Below are 24,297 nucleotides of genomic sequence, written 5' to 3'. Positions count from 1 at the left end.
ATCATTGTTCCAGAAGCTATGGCTAAATAATTATACATGATTTACTGGACATGTGTAGGCTATGCCTTATCTCAAATATATATATATTTTTTTAAAGACAACTTTGTTAAGGCAGGGTAACAATTCCTGTGAAGGCATTCATTATAAAAGCGTATTGCAACAGACAACCTCTTGCCAGACTAATTCTTTCACAAGCATCACTGGAGGAAATACTGTTATACAACCACAGTCTGTGACCATTTACATGAGCTGTTTGTGTGGTGGTGTGGTGTGTTACTTTCCACTGTGTAAGATCTTTCTGACAACTGCTGCTCTACTTTACCCTCAACTGAGTGGGTCATGAGTCATACCTTTTGTTCCTGTGATCTTCACTGCAATTTCATTGAACATTTCCACAGAAGTCACAGCTTTATAACAAAAAGGAAGTTAAGCAGCTGATTACTGTAATCATGACATTTTACTAGAAGATAGTTACACTAATGGGTTGACCGTTCATGTATGTAATAACACACTAGACCTAGCTGGAGTTGTTAGCTTGTACTTGTGGAACTATGCATTATACTGCAATAGTAATTATTGATAGAAGTTCGGGATGGAATCTTCTTGGTGGTGCTGTGATCTGTTTCACTGATTTAATAAAAACAACAATACAATTAATGTTTTAAAAAGACCATACCTACAGTCAAAGTTACGTCATGATATATTGTATGGTTTTCAGTATTTGATACTGTTAAGTTCAGTCATTTGGTCAGTGAGAATGCTGCAACTGTTCAGGTGATGTACAACAAGTCTCTTACCTCTGGTCTGCATCTTGAGGTGGTCTTAGTTTTTAAAGACAGTTTCTGTTCTGACATGCCAAGGTCACGATATGTACTGAAATACAAACCAACATCATAGGAAAAGTCTATATCAATATTACACAAGCAACATCTACATTCTCAGCATACAACATTAAAATGTTAAACTATTTAAAACGTTTACATTTTGATATCTAGTATTTCCATTCACTCACCCAGGATCTTAAAGATCAGAATAACATTCAGAACACTGTAAATGGACAGAAGACAGTTTTCCCACGATGACCTGCTGGCTAGTTTAGATAGTCAGCATAAACCTCTTGTGGAAAACAAAACAGATTTACTGCACAGCCAATGTTATATGTCCTGAGTTATTCTAAACCATCTTTACATTTACAAGACATCATACATTTGTAACAGAATAAGGAAGACAGTAATAAACAGAGGATGTAAAAATTGGTCTGAATCCCACATGCAACATATGTTGTCAGAGGACAAATACTCAAAATGTGATATATATAAATAAAGATGTATATTTTGATGAATTATATAGGTAATGAGTCTGGTGCCATTACTGATAGTAGACCCTGGTCTTCTGTGCACAGTAGAAACCTCCACAATCATCTACTGTTACATTCTAGAGGTCAGACCAATCATAGTCATGCCCACTTTGCCTATAGACTTACTCATTGCAGGGACACATTATTTCCTTTGACAGTTATTAAATCCAATAACTGAATTTCAATTCAAGTCCCAAATTGAATAGCAATTAATTTTATTGACCCCCCTCCCCCCTTTCATATAGGCATGTCTTTATGGTCAGTTAGCTTTCATTACTAGTGGATCACCTAACTTAAGTAGTCAAGTTAAAACTTCAAAAAGTGATGAAAAAAAACTAACAATGATGTGAAAGGTCATTGTTAACTTGCTTAAAGTTTCTACATGAAGCGCAAGTCTGTGGAAAGTGCGAAGAGGAAGTGGTGAGTGTCAATTCGTCTCCCGCCTAATGACTACATTCTCATTATGCAGAAGGTCAAATGTAAAAATATACAGAGCAGGAAATTCAATTGAAAAATAACCTCTACCTGGAATTAAAGCTAGAATCCTTATGTGTTTCTTCCATTTAGGGACTTTTATCATAAATTAACGATATACCCATTGATTCTTGAGGAAAACAACTTATATATGACTCATGATTTGGTCAACTGTCCTACCCCATCAGAACCCAAAATATAAACAAACACTGTGTAGCCTCAAAGCATGGTTAAAACTATAATGTTGATATCATGGATGGCTGTCCATAGTTCTGTCTACAAATGTGAGTGGTTACATTTATCCAGGCCCATCCCTCAAATTAAGGATTCTAGCTTTAAGACACCGTGTGACCTTGATGACCATTTAGTGAGAGGTGACTGGTACCACTGCCATTAAAACATGCTGTTTATAAATGCTTTGTTTTGTGGACACTTACTTTGAAGGCAAAGTAGGTAGAGTACCTCAGATAAGAGGTGGTTTATTCCAAAACAGAGATTTTATTTCCATGAAGAGTGAACACTGAGATGTTTGAAAAAAGTGCAATACACTGACATTACCTTTCTTACAGTGGTCTGAACTTAAATAACTAAAATAGACAAACCACTACTTTCTACTCACAAATGTGTTATGGGGCACATGCAGTAAGCTTTTTAATGAACTTAAAATTCAAAACTCTAGTTTAATGTTTGAAAAAGTCATTGTTAAAAATTGTAAATTGTACAGTAATTGGGACATGCGTGCTGCTCAGTAAGCGACTAAGCTCTCAAACAGGATATGTGTGGTTGATGCAGCATCAATACACTACAAAAGGCTTGGGGGCTTTTTGTACAGAAATACACAAACCTCTTCACACAAAAAGTTACAATTTACTTTCAAGACAAATTAACACTTATTTCCAGCAATGAACAATGAAAAACATGAATCAAGACACAAAAGTAACAATTTAATTCAAAGATATTGCTGACTGGTATATAGACGAGTGACGAAGAGCAGCATTAGATACATTATATAAATATAGGAATAATCAGAGTAGATTCACTTCATCTACCAAAGTCATATTCTAGCTCACATTATCCACCAAAGTCAAGATGTGGCACCTTATTAAGCAGTAGTTGTGAGTTCATGATTTGGAAACTGGACTCTGGAGTAAATGGTTGAGGCTATGCGGTCGGGCCTTGGTCCTCTCGCTGGGTGTACCGGCTGTATCACTTCATACTGAAAAACAATGTGGATATGAGTGAAAACATCCCTCATAAAGATAAATATGATATCATTTTAATATACTGTATATATATCCATATTCCCACTACAGATACTGACCTCCAGCCCGTCTGCCCTTCCAGGTGGTTCAGGGGTTGGAGGAGAGTCATGGTTCTTCTGGCAAGCAGCTCTCTTCCACAGCACTGAAATGGCTAAGATGACCCATATAGATGGAATTAGTATAGACTATTGTGATAACACAACACTGAGTAACATCTTACGTATTGCAGTGGGTTTGGGGTCTGCACGCAGACAAAAGTACAGCAACAGATTAACCTAACATTGCATGTAAAGGCAGAATAGAATATAATAGAATAAAAGGTTAGCCTGGTATCCAGTCTAATGAAAAGTTTTAGAAAGACAAAAAATATTAGAACAATATGCCATTTAGCAGATGCCTTTATCCAGTGACTTATAGTCATGCTTGCATACATTTTACATATGGGTGGCACGGGGAATCAAACCCACAACCCTGGCAGCGCAAGTGCCATGTTCTACCAACTGAGCCACACCATACCACCCAGATGTTACTAGGTTACTAACAAACCCTATTTTAAGAGTGTAGAAACACACCTGACAGCAATAAAATGAGCACTGCATTCAAGACCCCGGATCCAATGAGAAGACCCTTTACCCATGTTGTGTTGACAACTCTGGGTTGCTCTGTTGCTTCAGGATCAACTGAAATGTGCAAATGTACTTAATTAGAATTTCTGCATTTTATTTCAACAAAATGTGATAGCCTAAATAAGCACAATATGTTAACAATCATTAAACTACTTTCCAGACTATTAAAGTCACTATTAAATCAGTTGAAAAATGACATACACATAATCACTTACGGAGCTTCACACTTGTGTTTGTTGTTTCATTGATTGATTTAAGACCTGCAGGGTTATGGAAAACATTTATAGCCTACATCCACTTTGAGTTATGGTACTCAAAGTGAACGTAACATTTCTGTAGTGGTCTTGCACCTAGCTGCGTTAAACATGAACAAAAATACATTTCAAAAGTATATTTTAGACAAAATAGAAAATGTTGGTGATTGAATGAAATGTGCCCTTACCAGCGGTCATCAGTCTGGTGCCGTTACTGAAAAGGAGACTATCGTTTTCTTTCTTTGCACAGTAGAACACTCCACAATCATCTACTGTTACATTCTGTATTAACAATCTATGTCCTGTTTCTAATGAATATTTCTTTCTATAATTATTATTGTAATAAAAAGCAGCAGGACTACTACTAGTGAACGAGCGGAGTATGGCCAGTGGAGGCTGTGGGTGGCGATGTAGGTACCAGTGTACATCAGTTACATTAAGAGAACAGTTTAGGGTTGCATTGTGTCCAAGCTCTACCAGTGTCTCTGTCAAAGCCTCAGCACCAACACACAGTCTTAAGACACCTAAGAACAGAAGAATCCATGAGACACTTCATTTATTGTCAAATGAAAGTAAAATAAACAAGATAAGAAAAATATGGTCTTACAGAACAGACAGGAAACAATCCTCGACATCCTCAGAGCTGTGATAAATCTTTGAGAATGAACAGACTTCCTCCTTCTAACAGACATCTGACTGAACACACTGTGCGACCACATGATCAAACCATAGTTTGCAAAAAGCTATAAGAAACACTCTTTAATAAAGAGCATTGAGGAAGTGAATGTTTCCTTTAATATCACTGTGGTGTCCAAATAACTTTCTAATTGAAAGGTTGACTCAAATAACAATGATCTTCCTGTGCAGCACATGTTCAATCTCAAGTTCTCAACAAAACGTCTGTCATTTGGTAGTACAATATTAATAACCAATCTTGAAATATTTAAAAATCTTAGTAAGTAAAGCTGCATCTTGTTGACAGGAGGGACACACTGACTTAATGCTATTTCAATCCCATTTCCAATTTTGACTTGACAGATGGCCCTGGTTTACAAAAAACTTACGCATTGACTCAGCAACAAATGTTGTATTAAAAATAAATAAAAGTTTGGGGTATTTTATTTGGATCCCCGATAGCTGTTGCTAAAGTGCAGAAGTTTAAGTGGTCCTATCAGTAAACACACCGCGGCTACAGGTAATTTGGAATAGCTTTTTTCCCTCACCTCTAGAAAGGTGGTTCTAGCAAGAGGTATATTAGCACTCTCCTATTACACACATTCCAGAAAAATAATAACTATTTCATCAGTTTAAATACTCAGAACTTGGCAACAGTTTCATGAGAGGTACAATTACCAATTTCTGTGCTGTAAGTCAAAGGAAGTGGAGAATTGAGGAAGAGTAACAGGAAGGGGCTGAGGTTCTGTCTTCTGATGCTCACGTTGCTCTTAGAATCACCTTCAGGCTCAGGAGTGGTTTCGCTGTAAAATATAGAGGGACATTTTCCTGAGAGTTATTATAGCTGTTTAGGCCTCTTACTTTATTCAATCTTTACTAACGACATGCCACTGGCTTTGAGTAAGGCCAGTGTGTCTATGTATGCTCATGACTCAACACAATACACGTCAGCTACTACAGCAACTGAAATGACTGCAACACTTAACAAAGAGCTGCAGTTAGTTTCAGAATGGGTGGTAAGGAATAAGTTAGTCTTAAATATTTCCCAAACTAAAAGCATTGTATTTGTGACAAATCCTTCACTAAACCCTAACGCTCAACTACATCTCGTAATGAATAATGTGGAAATTAAGCAAGTTGAGGTGACTTACCCTGGATTGTAAAACTGTCATGTTCAAAACATATTGAACAACAGTAGCTGCGATGGGGAGAAGTCTGTCCATAATAAAGCGCTGCTCTGCCTTCTTAACAACACTATCAACAAGGCAGGTCCTACAGGCCCTAGTTTTGTCGCACCTAGAGTGCGTGTAGTGTGGTCAGGTGCCACAAAGAGGGACTTAGGAAAATTGCAGTTGGCTCAGAACAGGGCAGCACGGCTGGCCCTTAAAAGTACATGGAGAGCTAACAATGATATGCATGTTAATCTCTCGTGGCTCAAAGTGGAATGTTATGTCCAATTTGCTGAGTAGTGTTGGAGGCTATTTTGTAAATGACATCGCCGAAGTCAAGGATCGGCCGGATAGTCAGTTTTATGAGGGTGTGTTTGGCGGCATGAGTGAAGGATGCTTTGTTGCGAAATAGGTAGATTTAATTTTGGATTGGAAATGCTTAATGTGAGTCTGGAAGGAGAGTTTACAGTCTAACCAGACACCAAGGTATTTGTAGTTGTCGACATATTCTAAGTCAGAACCGTCCAGAGTAGTGATGCTAGACGGATGGGCGGGTGCGGGCAGTGATCGGTTGAAGAGCATGCATTTAGTTTTACTTGCATTTAAGAGCAGTTGGAGGCCACGGAAAGAGTGTTGTATGGCATTGAAGCTCGTCTGGAGGATTGTTAACACAGTGTCCAAAGAAGGGCCAGAAGTATACAGAATGGTGTTGTCTGCGTAGAGGTGGATCAGAGAATCACCAGCAGCAAGAACGACATCACTGATGTATACAGAGAAAAGAGGCGGCCTGAGATTTGAACCCTGTGGCACCCCCATAGAGACTGCCAGAGGTCCGGACAACAGGCCCTCCAATTTTCCACACTGAACTCTATCTGAGAAGTAGTTGGTAAACCAGGCGAGGCAGTCATTTGAGAAACCAAGGCTGTTGAGTCTCCCAATAACAATGCGGTGATTGACAGAGTCGAAGGCCTTGGCCAGGCCTTTTATCGACGGCGGTTATGATATCGTTTAGGACCTTGAGCGTGGCTGAGGTGCACTCATGACCAGCTCGGAAACCAGATCGCATAGCGGAGAAGGTACGGTGGGATTCAAAATGGTCGTGATCTGTTTGTTAACTTGGCTTTCGAAGACTTTAGAAAGGCAGGGTAGGACAGATATAGGTCTGTAACAGTTTGGGTCGAGAGAGTCTCCCCCTTTGAAGAGGGGGATGACCGGGGCAGCTTTCCAATCTTTAGGGATCTCAGCCGATACAAAAGAGAGGTTGAACAGGCTAGTAATAGGGGTTGCAACAATTGCGGCGGATAATTTTAGAAAGAGAGGGTGCAGATTGTCTTGCCCAGCTGATTTGTAGGGGTCCAGATTTTGCAGCTCTTTCAGAACATCAGCTATCTGGATTTGGGTGAAGGAGAAATGGGGGAGGCTTGGGCAAGTTGCTGTGGGGGGTGCAGAGCTGTTGACCGGGGTAGGGGTTGCCAGGTGGAAAGCGTGGCCAGTCGTAGAAACATGCTTATTGAAATTCTCGATTATCGTAGATTTATCAGTGGAGACAGTGTTTCCTAGCTTCAGTGCAGTGTGCAGCTTGGAGGAGGTGCTCTTATTCTCCATGGACTTTACAGTGTCCCAAAACTTTTTGGAGTTTGTGCTACAGTATGCAAATTTCTGTTTTAAAAAGCTAGTCTTTGCTTTCCTAACTGCCTGTATATCTTGGTTCCTAACTTCCCTGAAAAGTTGCATATCAGTATAAATAAAACAAACTTAGGGGAGGCTTCTGATGTTAACCAAGGCTTTTACGGTTACAGAAGTCAACAAATGATAGCGCCTGGGGAATAGTAGTGGAACTGGAGGCTACACGGTCTGGGTTAACCTCACATCACCAGAGGAACGGAGGAGGAGTAGAATAAGGGTACGGCTAAAGGTTATAAGAACTGGTCGTCTAGTGCATTGTGGACAGAGAATAAAAGGAGCAGATTTCTGGGCGTGGTAGAATAGATTCAAGGAATAATGTACAGACAAGGGTAGGGTAGGATGTGAGTACAGTGGAGGTAAACCTAGGCGTTGAGTGACGATGAGAGAGGTTTCATCTCTGGAGGCACCAGTTAAGCCAGGTGAGGTCTCCGCATGTGTGTGGGGTGGGACAAAAGAGCTATCTAAGGGATTTTGAGTGGAACTGAGGGCTCTACAGTGAAATAAAACAATAAGAGCTAGCCAAGACAGCAGTAGACAAGGTATATTTACATTAGAGAGAGGCATAAAGCAATCACAGGTGTTGATCAGGAGAGCTAAGACAACAACGGGTAAATGGCGATGAATGGGCAGAGCGGGTCAGTTAGGTACATACAGGACCTGGTTCGAGGCTGGGGCTGACAGGTAAACTAAATGAGGTACCATGTTATTGAAACAGTCCAGGGGGCATCATCTGAGTAGTCGAGTGATCATAGGGTCAAAAGAGCAGCAATAGGTGAGTCAGGGTGTCTTGTAGCCAACGCATTATAACGTTATCTAGCAACAGCATCTATTTAACTGGTAGGTAACGATAGCTAGCTACCTACGTGGTTAGTTCACAACACCAATCGTACAAATAAATCTAACTTTTATCCATTTCTTCTTAACCTTATGTATACAACACGTTATATGTGCTAAATCAGCAAGCTAGCAGTTACTAATTGTGATAGCTATTTGTTGTAACGTTAATTTAGGCTAGTATAGTATAGTATACTTGCGCAACTCAACCGTATAACCTATGTCATCCAATTGAACGTATTATCTTTGATTGTCCAGTGTACACATTTGCAATTCATTATCCACTTATGTATCAACAAACACCAGCGCTGATCCATAAATACATGTTTTTGTGGCTTAATTGGCTTTGCCTATTAATAAATATACCAGACCTGTTTTTCACACCAAGAGTGCAAACAGGATGAGCGTGAACACGCTTTCACAAATTTCTTCTTTTGTTTACTTCTTAATTTTCTTCTTCTTTGGGATTTGGTTGGCGGATCGCATCCAACTTTTAGGTACATACAGCGCCACATACTGTACTGTTGTGTGAGGCCATTCACGGCCTACCTACATTATATTCTTTGATACAGTAATAAAACATTGGGGAAAAGAAAAATTGCCCTATCACCTATTAGCCCTAAAAATCCACCACCCATTGCACTATTTAACCCTATCTAGTCCTACTCCAGACCAACGGCCTTAGAGGACATATCACTACCACTCAACACCCCCTACAGCTGCCACCACAACCTCTATGTTCTGGGACTTTCAATCCATTTCTACAGTACAATTAACAACCATGGCTATAAATGCTCAAGATCCCACTTTACTGAAGCACATATTCATCCCATCACTCTCTCTTGATCTCAACCTACTCACATGAATCCTCTCAGGATCCCTCACCCTATACCATCTTCCTCTACCACTCTCGTCACTGCTTCTGCATACGACACTTTCTGTACTACTCTGACCCCGGCAACCTCAACCTGCCTTTCTCTCACCGGACACCTCTGATCTCTAGCCTCATGATCACCCCCACAACTAACACACAACTTTCTCCACTGATACTACACATTCCTTCATCTCATGCCCTCCTGCACACTTCTCACATCTAGGCATCTCCCTCCTACACACCGTTGCAATATGCCCATAACCTTGACACCTAAAACACCATAATATTTTCAGAACATAAACTCTCACGGGATAACTGACACATCCTATCTTGACCTTATCTGGTAACGACTCTGCATCAAAACTCAGCATGACAGATGTCTTTTCCGTATCCCACCGGATCTACGGCTCACCAAATGGCGGGCGTCCCAGACACCGGGAATCTTCCATTTCAACTGCTCCTCCTCAACACTTAATGCCACCCCCGTTATCACTCCTTTCAACGACATCCTCCCCCGGGGAGCAAAACACAGCACAATTCTTGTCCATAGAGAAACAAGGGCTCTCTATGGCCAGGGCGTGACAAGGAAACCTATATAAATCATAGAAATAAAATAAAAAAAGAATAGAGATGACCATTTAAGTTGATATTCAATAGTGGAAGGACCGGCGGTCATCTTTGTGGTAGTAATTAGAAGTTTCAATTGAATTTACATTTTAATGGTGACTTTTATTTCTATGATTGAAAACAAATCAATTGTGTTTTCTTGTCAATACACTGGATAGGTGCAGTGAAATGTGTTGATTTACAGGTTCAGCCATAGTAGAACGGCGCTCCTTTGAGCAAGTTAGGGTTAAGTTCCTTGCTCAAGAACACATCTACAGATTTTTCAACTTGTCTGCACAGGTATTCAAACAGGCTGACCTTTCCGTTGCAGGCCCAATGCTTTTTCCGCTAGGCTACCTAACAACCAAATGAAATAGCACCCACCCTTTATTCAAGAGCATGTTGTGTCTCAACTGATGGCAGACACAACACAAACTCAGATGATGTGGAAAAGGGTCTAAGGTACAACTTCTGCAAATATGCATATATTTTTGAACGCGTTTCTAGATAATTGATGTTAAAGTTTAAATCTTAACTTGTTGAGAGTGAGGGCGAAGTACCTGCGGCGAGGGCCGCCCAGTTTGGGCCTCGTTCCAAGGATTATGAGGATGATTTTGGCCCAGTGGGAGTGAGATTTGTAGAGAGAATGAATCCTTTATTTCTGGGTGATCCATATGTGGTGTCAGGTTGGGTGGAGGAGAGGTTGGGGACTGTTGAGTTGGTGACGGTAACTCGGAGTGGACTGGTGATGATTTGTTGTGTTTCCTGCGCCCAGAGGGAGCGGGCACTCTGGATTACGAGATTAGGGTGTAATAGGTCAGGGCGTGACGAGGGGGTGTTCTAGTTTAAAATGTCTATGTTGGTGTTTTGGTTTGGTTCCCAATTAGAGGCAGCTGGTAATCATTGCCTCTAATTGGGGATCATATTTAAGTAGCTGTTTTTCCCACCTGTGTTTGTGTGATATTATTTTGTGTTTTGTGCACCACGTAGTCATGTTTTGTTGTTAGTCTATTGATTTATTGTTTTGTTTTTGTTAAGTTTCACTTTATAATAAATATGTGGAACTCTACATCCGCTGCGCCTTGGTCCGTCTCTCCTCACGTACGTGACATTCCTATGGAGGCTTGACAGTATAACTTAAAACAACAGATATTCCCATTCATGTCACCGTTTTGATGTGTGGACCTCCAACCATCTTTGGGGTTCCATTTTATTTATATTTGAGTCATTTATCAGCCAAAACATGACACCCACCCTGTGTTCAAGAGCATGTTGTCTCTCAACCGATGGCGGGCACAACACCAAAACCTTAGATGATGTCAAATGGGGTCTAAGCTACAACATATGCGACTGCGAATATGAAACAAATCTGAGTTAGTTTACATTAAAGGTTAAAAGATTACATTTTTATTTAAAAACTTTTCCCCCCACAGAAATGATAGAATAGTTTGACAACCCTGTTTCTAAGCTTTTAAATGATTTCTATCTCAACCGTTTATCTTTTCCAGGGATGAAGACAATGTTTCATTCTGTTGGGTTCTGAGAATATGAAATATACTTAATGTCACTGAGGGAGTGCTTAGGTTTAGAGGGTCTACACCAGAAGTTAATGGTTATCTGTAGCAGGAAGGTATATAGTGTGTGCAATTAATCTTGGAATGTGCTGAGTGCAGGGAAGCGATCACTTGGCAGGCACTGATAAGGGGAGAGAGCCATGGATTAGTGATGAAGGGGGTCGAGGTCAGGTCAGGTCAGGTCACGTTAAGGGAGAAAGAAAAGTTTATGTCTGTATTACTTAGTTTCCTGCCGAGCAGTAAAGATACAGTGTTTGTACAGATGTGTAGGAGGAGACTCAGCCGAGGAGAAAGGTTTAAATATCAGTGCTTATGTGAATGTGTCTGAATGCAGCTGTATTGATCCTCTGGGAAGAATAAACTTGGTTAAACTTTCATAGTGTCCGTAGAGTTTTTTACTCTGAACCTAACAATTCAGATCTAAAGTGGTGTTGTCAAAAAATATGGAATTCAAATGGTTTACCCATAGGTGTAGCTGGCAAGTATACACTATAACTAAAATACTATACAAGTCCCATCATCATGCTAATGAAACATTTTGAGTTGGACATTGTCGGTCACACACTCTCCAAAAGTGCGTTCCATATGGAACACTAGAGAATGTTGATTTTGTCCATCCACACCAGACGCAAACAGGACACGCAGGTTGAAATATCAAAACGAACTCGGAACCAATTTGATTAATTTGGGGACAGGTCGAAAAGCATCAAACATTCATGGCAATTTAGCTAGATAGCTTCCTGTTGCTAGCCAATTTGTCCTGGGATATGAACATTAGGTTGTTATTTTAATTGAAATGCACAAGGTCCTCTACTCCGACAATTAATCCACAGATTAATAGTTTGTTTCCAGTAATCTCTCCTCCTTCGGGCTTCTTCTTTGGACTTTATATGGCGGTAGGCAACCAACTTTAAGGTGCAGTACCACCACCAACTGGACTGGATTGTGGACCACAGTTTGTCTTTCAATCACTGACATGGGTATATGCTCCTAAAACCAATGAGGAGATGGGAGAGGCGGGACTTGCAGTGTATCAAGCTTCACAAATAGAACCAAGTTCTATTTTAGCACCTGGCTACGCAGATGCTCGTTGATGCGTGCGAGCAGTGTGGATGCAATGATTGAATAACATGTGTATGGACATTTATTTTGCAACGAGCGGTGTGGTCAGCATGCCATAAACAGGATCAGCAAGTGACGTGACGCGATGTCCTGGACCAGACCTTATTTGTACAGTGTTCAAAGACAATGTGCTGCTGGATTAAGAATGTCACTTATCTCTCCTAGATGATTTACTTGATTTCCCTCTTGACTCCCTTGTGAGTATAATGTGTCAACCTCTTTTCTGCGCTAGGTCTTTTGCCTCTTGGCTGGTTTCTGTTGGTTATTTGTTGGGTTGCTGTCACGTTCTGACCATAGTTCTTGTGTGTTTTGCTTGTTTTAGTGTTGGTCAGGACGTGAGCTGGGTGGGCATTCTATGTTGTGTGTCTAGTTTGTCTGTTTCTATGTTTGGCCTAATATGGTTCTCAATCAGAGGCAGGTGTTTTGTGTTGTCTCTGATTGGAAATCATATTTAGGTGGCTTGTTTTGTGTTGGGGTTTGTGGATGGTTGTCTTCTGTCTTTGTGTTCTGCACCAGATAGGACTGTCTCGGTTTTCACGTTTGTTATTTTGTATAGTGTTCACGTTATCGTCTCTTTGTTTATTAAATATGTTGAACACTAGCCGCGCTGCATTTTGGTCCTCTCCTTCATCAACGGAAGAAAACCGTTACAGTTGCAGGATGCATTGTGCGAACACATGCAGTGCTTACTATTTTCAGTAGATGGTGCTGTTCAACCAGTTAAAATGTAGCCGCTCAAAATGTGTAGGACTGTGTATCACTGAAGATCATGACGACACATAAGGACAAAAAAGTGCAGGTTATATTATACAGATGATATTACTGTTATATTATATTGATGTGATCCTTGAGATGTTATAGAGACTTTGCTGAGACGTTTGTGTACACTGCCTCACCTCAAATCCCTGACTACAGTTTGTTTGTTTGTAGCACACCTAACCAGCCTGAGAGGATGATGTCACAGGGGGTATTTGGAAGCCCAGTAGAGTCCCTGTAGATGGAGCCATTTCCCTGATATGTAGACCCCATAGCACCAGGCTATGGCAAAATCATTATACATTATTTACTGGACATGTGTAGGCTAAAAAAAAGTATTTTTTGTTTTGTTTAAGACAACTTTGTTAAGGCAGGGTAACAATTCCTGTGAAGGCATTCATTATAAAAGTTTATTGCAACAGACAACCTCTTGCCAGACAAATTCCTTCACAAACATCACTGGAACAAATACTGTTATACCACCTCACCCTGTGACCATTTACATGAGCAGTTTGTGTGGTGTGGTGTGTTACTTTCCACTGTGCAAGATCTTTCTCACAACTTCTGCTGAGTGGGTCATACGTTTCTTTTGTTCCTGTGATCTCCACTGTAATTTCATTGACAATTTCCACAGAAGTCACAGCTTTATAACAAAAAGGAAATTAAGCAGCTGAATACTGTAATCATGACAGTTTACTAGAAGATAGTTATACTAATGGACCCAGGCAAGGAGTAGAATGATAGCTAAAGAGACTGGTACCCAGGCAAGGAGTAGAATGATAGCTAAAGAGACTGGTACCCAGGCAAGGAGTAGAATGATAGCTAAAGAGACTGGTACCCAGGCAAGGAGTAGAATGATAGCTAAAGAGACTGGTACCCAGGCAAGGAGTAGAATGATAGCTAAAGAGACTGGTACCCAGGCAAGGAGTAGAATGATAGCTAAAGAGACTGGTACCCAGGCAAGGAGTAGAATGATAGCTAAAGAGACTGGTACCCAGGCAAGGAGTAGAATGATACCTAAAGAGACTGGTACCCAGGCAAGGAGTAGAATGATAGCTAAAGAGACTGGTACCCAGGCAAGGAGTAGAATGATAGCTAGAGACTGGTACCCAGGCAAGGAGTAGAATGATACCTAAATAGACTGGTACCCAGGCAAGGAGTAGAATGATAGCTAAAGAGACTGGTACCCAGGCAAGGAGTAGAATGATAGCTAAAGAGACTGGTACCCAGGCAAGGAGTAGAATGATAGCTAGAGACTGGTACCCAGGCAAGGAGTAGAATGATAGCTAAAGAGACTGGTACCCAGGCAAGGAGTAGAATGATAGCTAGAGACTGGTACCCAGGCAAGGAGTAGAATGATAGCTAAAGAGACTGGTACCCAGGCAAGGAGTAGAATGATAGCTAAAGAGACTGGTACCCAGGCAAGGAGTAGAATGATAGCTAGAGAGACTGGAACCCAGGCAAGGAGTAGAATGATAGCTAAAGAGACTGGGACCCAGACTAGTTATGCCCAGGTATGATTTGAAGAGGAAGGGTAGATACAGAAGTGGCACCTTATTAAGCAGTAGTTGTGAATTCAGGATTTGAAAACTGGACCCCGGAGTAAATAGTTGAGGCTATGCAGTCGGGCCTTGGTCCTCTTGGTGGGGGTACCAGCTGTGTCATGCCATACTGAAAAACAATATGGAAATGGGTGAAAACCGCCTGTCCCTATTATAGTGTACACGTTTTTCTCAATGTATACAATTTCTTGTCACTACAATTTCAATGTGTTATAACATTTATGTCGCCGCATCATCAACCCTTACAAAAAAAGATTGCACTTTTGAAACTGCAGTAACTGCCGTCCACTGTGGTATTTCGGACCCAGAAATGGCAGAATATAATGCACTCTAACTGCAGTTACACTGCAAAACTACTGCAGTAAAAAAACAGTGTTATTTTGGATGCAGTATTTGCAGCATACTGCAGTTATACTGCACTCTGACTGCAGTCCTTGCAGGTTTGTGGGCATTATAAACATGAAAAAGGGCCTATTAAAAATATTTTACAGACTAAATATTATCATTGAATAGTATGTGCGCTTACTAATGGTGATGAATCTGTTGCCATTGTTGAACAGGAACTGTTCTTCTTCTCTCAATGCACAGTAGTGCTCTCCACAATCATCTTCTGTTACATTCTGTACGACCACTGTCAATTCTGTTGGTAATAAATATGTCCGTTTTAACATAATGTATCATGGAAATAAGTACCATGAGAACTCACACAGAATATGGCCAGTGGAGGCTGTGGTAGCCGCTGTATGTACCGGTATGTATTTTCTGCACTAGTGGGTGGAAAAGTACAATTTATAGTCACATTGTGTCCAAGTTCCACCAGTGTGTCTGTCAAAGCCTCAGCTCCAACAGTTTTAAGACACCTAAGAACAGAAGAATCCATGAAACACTTCACTTAATACATTAAATAAACAAGTCAATTCACATAAAAAGTAATGATCTTACAGAACACACTGGCAACAATATGTAATTTCCTCAGAACTGTGGTCTTTGAGACAGAACTGACTTCCTCCTAAGGCAGACGTCTGAATGAACACTGTGAAAGTGCTACCCACATGATCTAACCACTGATTATGGATGTGTAATGTGTGTGACTGATTGACACTGGTGTGACCTTTGTACAGTATGTGGGGGTGCATGGAGAATGAAGGAATGCAATGCCAGAGCTCTAGTGCTAAATACTTTAAAATACTTATATGAAACAATAAAGAACGAAGGTGGGAGTTCAAAGTGTGGCACCAACAAATGCCTTAACAATGGAACAATGCCATTTTCACATGCATGTACTGTAGCTTACTTGATTCCTATGATACAGTGTATGTGTCGCAGGAGGTCTTGACCATTAGACCAAGAGGAGGGCTCTCACATCACCAGAACTTGAGCCAGACTCATGTTTGCTACATATGTATTGCTCAAGGAATGATATTGCACTTCTTCTAAACATCTATGCAGACACAGAGTGCTCCTTTTGCTTTATTTTTCCAGGGACATGTCACAGGTTGAAGTGTCAAATCCAATCAATTCATAGATTATTTGTCATATGCACAGGATACAGCAGGGTGTAAGCCATGATTAAAAAACTATTTATAAAGGAAATGTTGAAAAACGTTTTTACCATTGGTATTATTTACATAAGTAGGAAGAGGGATAAAGTGGGATAAGGGGAAGCTCGCATTCTGTCCAGACCTGGGGCCTGTTGCACAAAAGTAGAATTAAGACATCCGGGATAAATGACTCAGCTGAGCTCAATGAAGCCAAAACATGTGCGTCCAGGCTTAATTGGTTGCACAAAGACCAAGCCAGGATGAGCAGACACGGATTCATTAAGCCAGGTGAAACCAATCCTGGATAGGTGCGCGCTCACGGCTCACTCAAATAGACCCCGCCACAGATCACAGATTAACTGATTTACCATGGCAACTAGAGCCGCGTACTTTTCCCCGTCGGAAGCACAAATCCACATGGAGGCATACGTGGAGGTAAAAGATATAATTAAGAAGAAAGGCAACACCGCCACAGTGATAAAGCAAAGAGAAAAAGCGTGGCAAAGTATTGCAGACCGCCTGAATGCGTAAGTAGTGCACAATTACACACTCACCGCTCCGCTGAAACATCACAATTACAATTCAAATATTTAATTCACATCTCCAAAAATGCAGTTGTACTGTAATTATGAAACGGTTAAATTTTTAATTGAAATGCACTGCAGATATGAGTGAAATTGTGTAAAGTAACTCCATCACACTGTATAAAGCTATGATAAATTTTTGGATATTTTTACTGAAAACAAGACAAAAATACCAAGTAATTTTTTGCAGTGTGACTCCATTAAATGTGTGTGTGTGTGTGTGTGTGTGTGTGTGTGTAGATTAAACATGAACGGGCCAAAACGGACATGGCAGCAGGTCAAAATCAAATACAAGAACATTCTGCAGAATGGTATGGTCCCTGACTAATATTTAACAAAGCACAAGCATATATTGTACCCAGAAGGTGCCTGCTCACACATTGTCTGTACTGTTTTAGCAGTGAAAAAGAATACCCACAGACAAGGCACGGGTGGTGGGTCACCAAAGGCTGACCTTACCCCAGCAGAGGACATGGCCTTGGAGCTAAATAAAGGCAGGCCCGTCTTAGAGGGGATCCCTGGGGGGAAAGAGACGAGCATAGGTTCCTCCCAAGATGCCACCCGCTTCATTCAAGGTATGTCCTTCCATCTCTACATGGGATACAACCACATTCATATTGAATCAATTTGGACTGTCTGACTTTGGTTTACCTATTGCCTTGCAGTGTCTGGCAGCACTGTGTTCCTGTTAGAGCCACCAGCACAAGCACCAGACGATGCTGATCCAGTGAGTACTCCATCAAAGGCATACTGTAGGCCTGGCATGTCTTGTCTACTAGCTTCAATATGAATCCGATTAAATGTGATAGGGTGAAGGCCCCAGTGCAGCAGCAACAGCACATGATGGAGACGATGATGAGGAGGAGACCATCTCTCTGGATTCCAGAAGGCATGAGGTATCATGTTAAGACTGTGAAAGTACTATTTACTCTACAATGGTGAGGAGTCCTCATCAAAATCAAAAAATCTAATTTCTTTTACAGGACCCAGATGCTATACAGTGGGAAAACCAGCCTGGCAACATAGTGCGTATTAATAAAAGGACACCACATCCTGCCAAATTCCAGCTGCGCTAATTGTATTGTGTTCACAGAGCTCACAAGCTATCAGAAAGTTGTATGGCAACCACCTCCGGCGCCAAATAGAACTGGCAGACATAGACATTCAGTACAAGAAGAAAAAGATGGAAAATCTTGCACTGGAGTCCGAAATAAAAAAGAGGACAATTAGGAAACTGGACCTTGAAATAAAAAAACTTGAGAGGGAGGTGAGATATGCCTTCAATGTACACTGTATGCTAACTGTAACACAAATGTATTAATCATTATTTTTTTTCCTCCCCCAGCTCCAAGAAGATGACACAGCTCAAAATAAAAATTAGGTATATTCTCGTAAAGTCAAGTGAGTCATGACATATGAGCTCTTATTGTGAGCACACAGGACGGTGGCATCTTTCTAAGGTTTTTTTTATTTTCCCAGCAATCAGTACAACCAAGTCATCGTTATAAGGCATCGCCCTCTTTTGCCCACCCCCCCAGCACCAGGTGTGGCCACTAGCCTATATGAAGGCCCAAAATTGTGTGTTCCTTTCTGCTCTGACAATGGCATGCCCATTCGTGCGAGATGTGGTGGATGAAGAAGCACTTGTGCTGAGGAGAGCCTTCAGGCGAGAAAGGGTCTTCAGGGACCGGTTGGACCCACTGGCCTTCCCTGATGACCATCTATATGAAAGATACAGGTTTTCTGAAGATGGCATCAGGTATCTATGCAGACTACTGGGTCCCAGGATTAAGCACCGCACTGCACGGAGCCATGCACTGAGTGTGGAGCAAATGGTTTGTGTGGCCTTGCGCTTTTTTGCTAGTGGAGCCTTCCTGTACTCAGTGGGGGATGCAGAACAGCTGAACAAGGCCACAATTTGCCGCACAATAAGGAGTGTGTGTCTGGCTATCAAAGCATTAGCAGATGTCTTCATCTCCTTCCCTGGCCACAGAAGACTCTGTGACATCAAAGAGGAGTTCTATAGGATTGCAGGTAAGAGGATCTACAAATTACAGGACAACTGTTAACACATAGTAGGATACTCATTACTTTGTGTGACAGGTTTCCCCAATGTCATTGGTGCAGTGGACTGCACACACATAAGGATAAAAGCCCCCTCAGGTGCCCATGAGGCCGATTTTGTGAATAGGAAATCCTTTCACAGCATTAATGTTCAGGTGAACATAACTTTTTGATATTGTCCATTGACGAACACTCTGCATTGCCAGTGATGTGCATTGATTGGTGTAATATTCCTCATCTTATGATTTCAGATGGTCTGCAATGCTGACTGTGTGATCAGCAATGTTGTGGCAAAATGGCCTGGCTCAGTCCATGACTCCAGAATCTTTCGGGCCTCTGAAATCTATCAGTGCCTATCACAAGGTAAGCCACACAACCCCTATTTATAACCATCATGGCTGTGTCAAGAATATCACTGTGTTTATGAGGTAGTAATGATGAGATTTTGTGTTGACAGGTGAATTCTCTGGTGTGTTGCTGGGAGACAGGGGGTATGGCTGCCAGCCTTTTCTCCTGACACCTTTCACAGACCCCCAGGAAGCACAGCAGGCCTACAACCATGCCCATGCCAGGACCAGGGCCAGAGTTGAAATGACCTTTGGCCTCCTGAAGGCACGCTTTCACTGCCTTCACAAATTAAGGGTCAGCCCTGTTAGGGCATGTGATATTACTGTGGCTTGTGCTGTCCTCCACAATGTGGCCTGCCTGAGGAAGGAGAGGGCCCCCAGAGTGCCACCAGCCATGGACTGGGACAATCCGGCAATCTTCCCTGATGACGACAGTGGTCGGCTGCTGAGGGACCAATATGTGTTGAATTATTTTAGTTAGTATGTGTGCTTTCAATTTTGGTTAAATATGTCCTGCGGTGGCAGAGGAATTTGGGTTTTTTTGGGTTCGTTTTTTGACGAATTTGGCCTCTTATGATGTTTGTGCGGTATACTGTGTGTAATACAAGGCTGCAGGGAGGCTACTGCATCCATTCATTTGTCTGTTCAGTTGATGTGTATGGATTTGTCCTGCATTTATTTTAGTGTGCAGACATGCAGGGTGTGTTATATACAGACCTTTGAATGTGTATGTATCATTTTGTATAATATGCTTGGATTCTGTGCTTTCCATCTTGTAGAGTCACTGTGACTTCAGTTTCGAAAGGAGCTGATGGTTTACCTGCTTTGTTTTGTCCTTATTCAATAAAGGAACATAATGTTACACATTGTGTTTTTATATTCATATGGAATGTGTATTTGTTTATATGACAGAGTACTAGGGCCACACTGAAGAAAAAGGATAAAGTCATAAATTTATGAGGCTGGTTCTTTCTGCAGAAAAGCTACATATTGTTTTTACAGTTTTGATACTTATGACAATGTGATACTTAATATTCTGGCACATCAGCATGTCTTTGTTTATGAAACCATACTGAAGTACAATTTCACGAAATGCCCCACATCTGTCATTTTAACAACTGTCCTCCTTTAAAACAACTGGTTACAATATTATGACTTGTGTTTTTTTCCCCTCTGTGGCCCTAATATTCTATAATTTTATATATAGCCTTATAGTCTATGGGAAACTGTAAATTATCTAATGATAGCAACATCATCTAAAAATCATTTTTTATCCAAAATCATTGAAATTAATGATCACAAACGTTTAAATAATAACAGTGGGTCTAGTTATATGTGATAACAATGTATAGTGAGCAGTGAAATAACTATTGGTTTCCATTTGTGGTGACTGCTGACTGACATTAGGGATGAGATTAAATAGATCCTGGAATTTAGCCTGGTCTGGAGCAGGCTAGCTCCACAGAATAAATCTCCATGGTAATTTATACCATAACATATCCTCCTGCCCCCTATCCATCTTTAGTGCAACCGGATTACGGATCAATTGAGCCAGGATCACCAAGATATCCTGGCTTAATCCCTTATCCTAGTTTTGTGCAACAGGCCCCTGGGCAGGAAATAGTTGTATTTGTAGTTTATTTGAAAATACCAACTTTCCACTTGAGTTTAGAGTTAAAAAACAACAACTATTTTCTTTGATATTCAAATGCAGGTCTCAGAAAACCAAACAATATTTTAATATATTTTGAATACCTCTCGGAAGAAAACATAATATTTGAAGTTATTTGAAAGCAAAAAAATATTCATTTGATGAAGTTAGCTAGTTTCTCAAGTCCATATCAGATGAAAACAAAAGCAGGCCTAATGATTTTGATAATTAGCTAGCTAGCCTAGATCTAACACAAAGCTAGCTAGCTGCTAGCAACAGCGTCTGTTTAACTGGTAACTAATGTTACGTGGTTAGTTCAACACCAACGGTCGATCGCACAAATACATCAAAATGTTATACATTTCTTCTTAGCCTTTCGTATACGACACGTTCTAGGTGCTAAATTGTCTAGTAGTTACTAAATGTGATAGAAAGCTATTTGTTGTAACGTTATTTACAGTAGATAGCTAGATACGGAAGTCTTACACTGCGCAACCGTAGCATTACGCCGTCCCACTACTAGTATATTTGATTGTGCATTGTACACATTTGCAATTCATAAACCTCTTATACATCACCAAAGCGGACCCATAAATAAGGATTTTGTGGCTTAATTGCCTTTGCCTACACATGACACACCAATTTTAGTTCTAGTAATAAACCTACAAGACCTGTTTTGCGCTTTAAGAGTGCATGCTTTCAACAATTTCCTGTCAACGCTAGAGGCGCCTCTGTTGTTGATGACTTCCTGCTGCTAGATTGATGTAGCATTTTACTGGAAGCAGTCATCCCTTGCTTGCTAGCCAATATGATAACATTTAATTGGTTGCAAATGACAACGTAATGGCGTCTTTACAATGCTTCTTGTTTTCGTTCGTTAGCCATCTTTCCGTCTGATTCAGCACCCTTGACAGTTAAGTAAGTTGGCTTGTTAGCTAACTTAGCTAGCTATGTTGGCTAACCAAAGGCTTTTCATATTACAGGTAGCTAGCTAACTGTGTCACATCTTTCTGAACATAACCTGTGCATTGTTGTTAACTTGATTAGGAGGTGTTGGGAAATAGCTAGCTCTGGTCCAGTAACGTTAGTGGACGGATGCGCACTAACGGCCTGGACCAGAGCTACAAGCAGGTCAGCGTAAGTGGCACCTCCGTAATACAGTAATTCTTCATTTCAGATGGCAGTTCCCTTCAAAATCCCCAAGAGAAAACAGCCATCAGAAGCTGACAACATGCACATGCAGTCCCCTCTCTCACGTCTCCGGGATACCTCCAGCCCATTCGAGGTATCCCATATAATTTCCATTTGAAGTGGACATAGCCCCAATGAACTGCATTTTCACACGGTGACTCGTTATTTTTGAATAAATGTTGTGCTTATATTTGCTCATGGTGATAAGTGAGATCGGCATAGCTAGAAGGTATACACTGGGTGTACAAAACATTAGGAACACTTGCTCTTTCCATGACAGACTGACCGTGTGAATCCAGTTGAAAGCTATAATCCCTTATTGATGTCACTTGTTAAATCCACTTCAGTGTAGATGAAAGAGATGAGACGGGTCAAATAAGGATTTTTAAGCCTTGAGACAATTATGACATGGATTGTGTGTGTGCCATTCAGAGGGTGAATGGGCAAGAAATAAGATTTAAGTGCCTTTGAATAGGGTATGGTAGTAGATGCCAGGCGCACTGGTTTGAGTGTCGAACTGCAACGCTGCTGGGTTTTTCACGCTCAACAGTTTCCCGTGTGTATCAAGAATGGTCCACCACCCAAAGGACATCCAGCCTACTTGACCCAGCTGTGGAAAGTATTGGAGTCAACATGGGCCAGCATCCCTGTGGAACACTTTTGACACCTTGTAGAGTCCATGCCTCAACGAATTGACGCAGTTCTGAGGGCAAAAGAGGGTGCAACTCAATATTAGGTGTTCCTAATAAAATACTATATAAGTCATGCTAATGAAACCTCCCAAAGTGCTGCCCAAATAACTCTACCTACATGTACATATTACCTCAATTACCTTGACCAACCGGTGCCCCCACACATTGAGTCTGTACCGGTAACCCCTGTATATATTTTGTTATTTATTTTTATTTTTCTGTTATTTTACCAGGTAAGTTGACTGAGAACACGTTCTCATTTGCAGCAACGACCTGGGGAATAGTTACAGGGGAGAGGAGGGGGATGAATGAGCCAATTATAAACTGGGGATTATTAGGTGACCATGATGGTTTGAGGGCCAGATTGGGAATTTAGCCAGGACACCGGGGTTAACACCCCTACTCTTACGATAAGTGCCATGGGATCTTTAATGACCTCAGAGAGTCAGGACACCCGTTTAACGTCCCATCCGAAAGACGGCACCCTACACAGGGCAGTGTCCCCAATCACTGCCCTGGGGCATTGGGATATTTTTTAGACCAGAGGAAAGAGTGCCTCCTACTGGCCCTCCAACACCACTTCCAGCAGCATCTGGTCTCCCATCCAGGGACTGACCAGGACCGACCCTGCTTAGCTTCAGAAGCAAGCCAACAGTGGTATGCAGGGTGGTATGCTGCTGGCATCATAGTCTCACTATTGTTATTTTATTGCTGCTCTTTGATTACTTGTCCCTTTTTATTTCTTATTCTTATTCATATTTTTTAAACTGCATTGTTGGTTAGGGGCTTGTAAGTAAGCATTTTACTGTAAAGTCTTCACCTGTTGTATTCGATGCATGTGACTAATACAATTTGATTTGATTTTGAAATGGCACCCTATTTCCTATATAATCAATGCACTACTTTTGACCAAAACCCACAGGGTGGCTAGTGCACAACAGGGACAATGGCAGAGGAGGCTGGTGGGAGAAGCTATAGGAGGATGGGCTCATTTTAATAGCTGGAATGGAATTAATGGAACGGTATCACACATATGAAAACCACATTTGACTCCGTTCTATTAATTCCATTCCAGCCATTGCAAGGAGCCCATCCTCCTATAGTGCCTCCTACCAGCCTCCTCTGGAATAGGGTGCCATTTGCGACCCAACCCAAGACTCTTCTCTAATTTAAACCTATCACTCTCAAGACACTTTAAAAGCTGTAGGTCAATGTACTATGTAGCCTATGAGTTAATAGTTATGCTGAAACAACACTGTCATTTCAGACAAGCTGGTGCAATGGCTCTTCAAATGGAAAAAGGCCTGAACAGGTTGGCTCTCTGAATGGACACATCTCCAGAGCAGGGAAACAGAGGTATGTATAGAAACGATCTGTACATGGCTCTGGTCCATAG

The 24,297-nt window shown here is 41.2% G+C and overlaps 2 protein-coding genes and 1 long non-coding RNA gene across 18 annotated transcripts in view; 2 read left to right on the top strand and 1 right to left on the bottom strand.

The window, feature by feature from the left end:
• The window catches only part of senp7b (SUMO specific peptidase 7b), a 54,341-nt gene that overhangs the window by 1,497 nt on the left and 28,547 nt on the right, over window positions 1-24,297 (top strand). For 3 of the 5 annotated variants that reach the window (XM_071330271.1, XM_071330270.1, XM_071330268.1), the window contains exons 1-3: window positions 21,736-21,936; window positions 22,196-22,303; window positions 24,169-24,257. The exons of 1 other annotated variant lie outside the window; for it this stretch is intronic. In XM_071330271.1, the coding sequence (XP_071186372.1) occupies window positions 22,196-22,303; window positions 24,169-24,257 (197 nt within the window). In that variant the 5' untranslated portion in view covers window positions 21,736-21,936. Of the gene's footprint in view, window positions 1-21,732; window positions 21,937-22,195; window positions 22,304-24,168; window positions 24,258-24,297 lie in introns of those variants that run through there. One more of the 5 variants, XM_071330269.1, reaches the window with a different exon arrangement.
• On the bottom strand, window positions 393-14,844 carry LOC139532525 (uncharacterized). 11 transcript variants are annotated; one of them, XR_011666599.1, is made up of 8 exons: window positions 8,709-8,784; window positions 4,581-5,451; window positions 3,935-4,497; window positions 3,666-3,773; window positions 3,153-3,244; window positions 1,013-3,047; window positions 798-873; window positions 393-407 (listed from the first exon to the last, which is right to left on the bottom strand). It is a non-coding gene; the product is annotated as an uncharacterized lncRNA (long non-coding RNA). The 11 variants fall into 11 exon arrangements; XR_011666597.1 differs by lacking the exon at window positions 393-407 and having other exon boundaries at window positions 619-873; XR_011666602.1 differs by lacking the exons at window positions 393-407; window positions 798-873 and having other exon boundaries at window positions 2,679-3,047; window positions 3,921-3,979; window positions 4,162-4,497.
• Window positions 16,516-20,250, top strand: LOC139532523 (putative nuclease HARBI1). 2 transcript variants are annotated; one of them, XM_071330277.1, is made up of 12 exons: window positions 16,516-16,899; window positions 17,197-17,267; window positions 17,355-17,531; window positions 17,622-17,683; window positions 17,766-17,852; window positions 17,940-17,981; window positions 18,050-18,223; window positions 18,302-18,337; window positions 18,436-18,990; window positions 19,060-19,175; window positions 19,272-19,383; window positions 19,478-20,250. In XM_071330277.1, the coding sequence occupies exons 9-12, from the start codon at window positions 18,519-18,521 to the stop codon at window positions 19,846-19,848; spliced, it is 1,071 nt and encodes a 356-aa protein (XP_071186378.1). In that variant the 5' UTR covers window positions 16,516-16,899; window positions 17,197-17,267; window positions 17,355-17,531; window positions 17,622-17,683; window positions 17,766-17,852; window positions 17,940-17,981; window positions 18,050-18,223; window positions 18,302-18,337; window positions 18,436-18,518; the 3' UTR covers window positions 19,849-20,250. The 2 variants fall into 2 exon arrangements, with proteins under 2 accessions (XP_071186378.1, XP_071186379.1); XM_071330278.1 differs by lacking the exon at window positions 19,060-19,175.

This window comes from Salvelinus alpinus, chromosome 10, assembly GCF_045679555.1.
Source record: "Salvelinus alpinus chromosome 10, SLU_Salpinus.1, whole genome shotgun sequence".
Lineage (NCBI taxonomy): Eukaryota > Metazoa > Chordata > Actinopteri > Salmoniformes > Salmonidae > Salvelinus > Salvelinus alpinus.
This window is presented reverse-complemented; position numbering and strand designations above follow the sequence as displayed.

What these genes read in the sequence shown, in the direction of transcription:
- LOC139532523 (XM_071330277.1), top strand. Translation starts at nt 18,519, where the DNA reads ATGAAGGCCCAAAATTGTGTGTTCCTTTCTGCTCTGACAATGGCATGC. An exon ending in TTCACAGCATTAATGTTCAG is followed by an intron (nt 19,176 to 19,271) that starts GTGAACATAACT and finishes TTATGATTTCAG; the next exon opens with ATGGTCTGCAATGCTGACTG. An exon ending in CTATCAGTGCCTATCACAAG is followed by an intron (nt 19,384 to 19,477) that starts GTAAGCCACACA and finishes TTGTGTTGACAG; the next exon opens with GTGAATTCTCTGGTGTGTTG.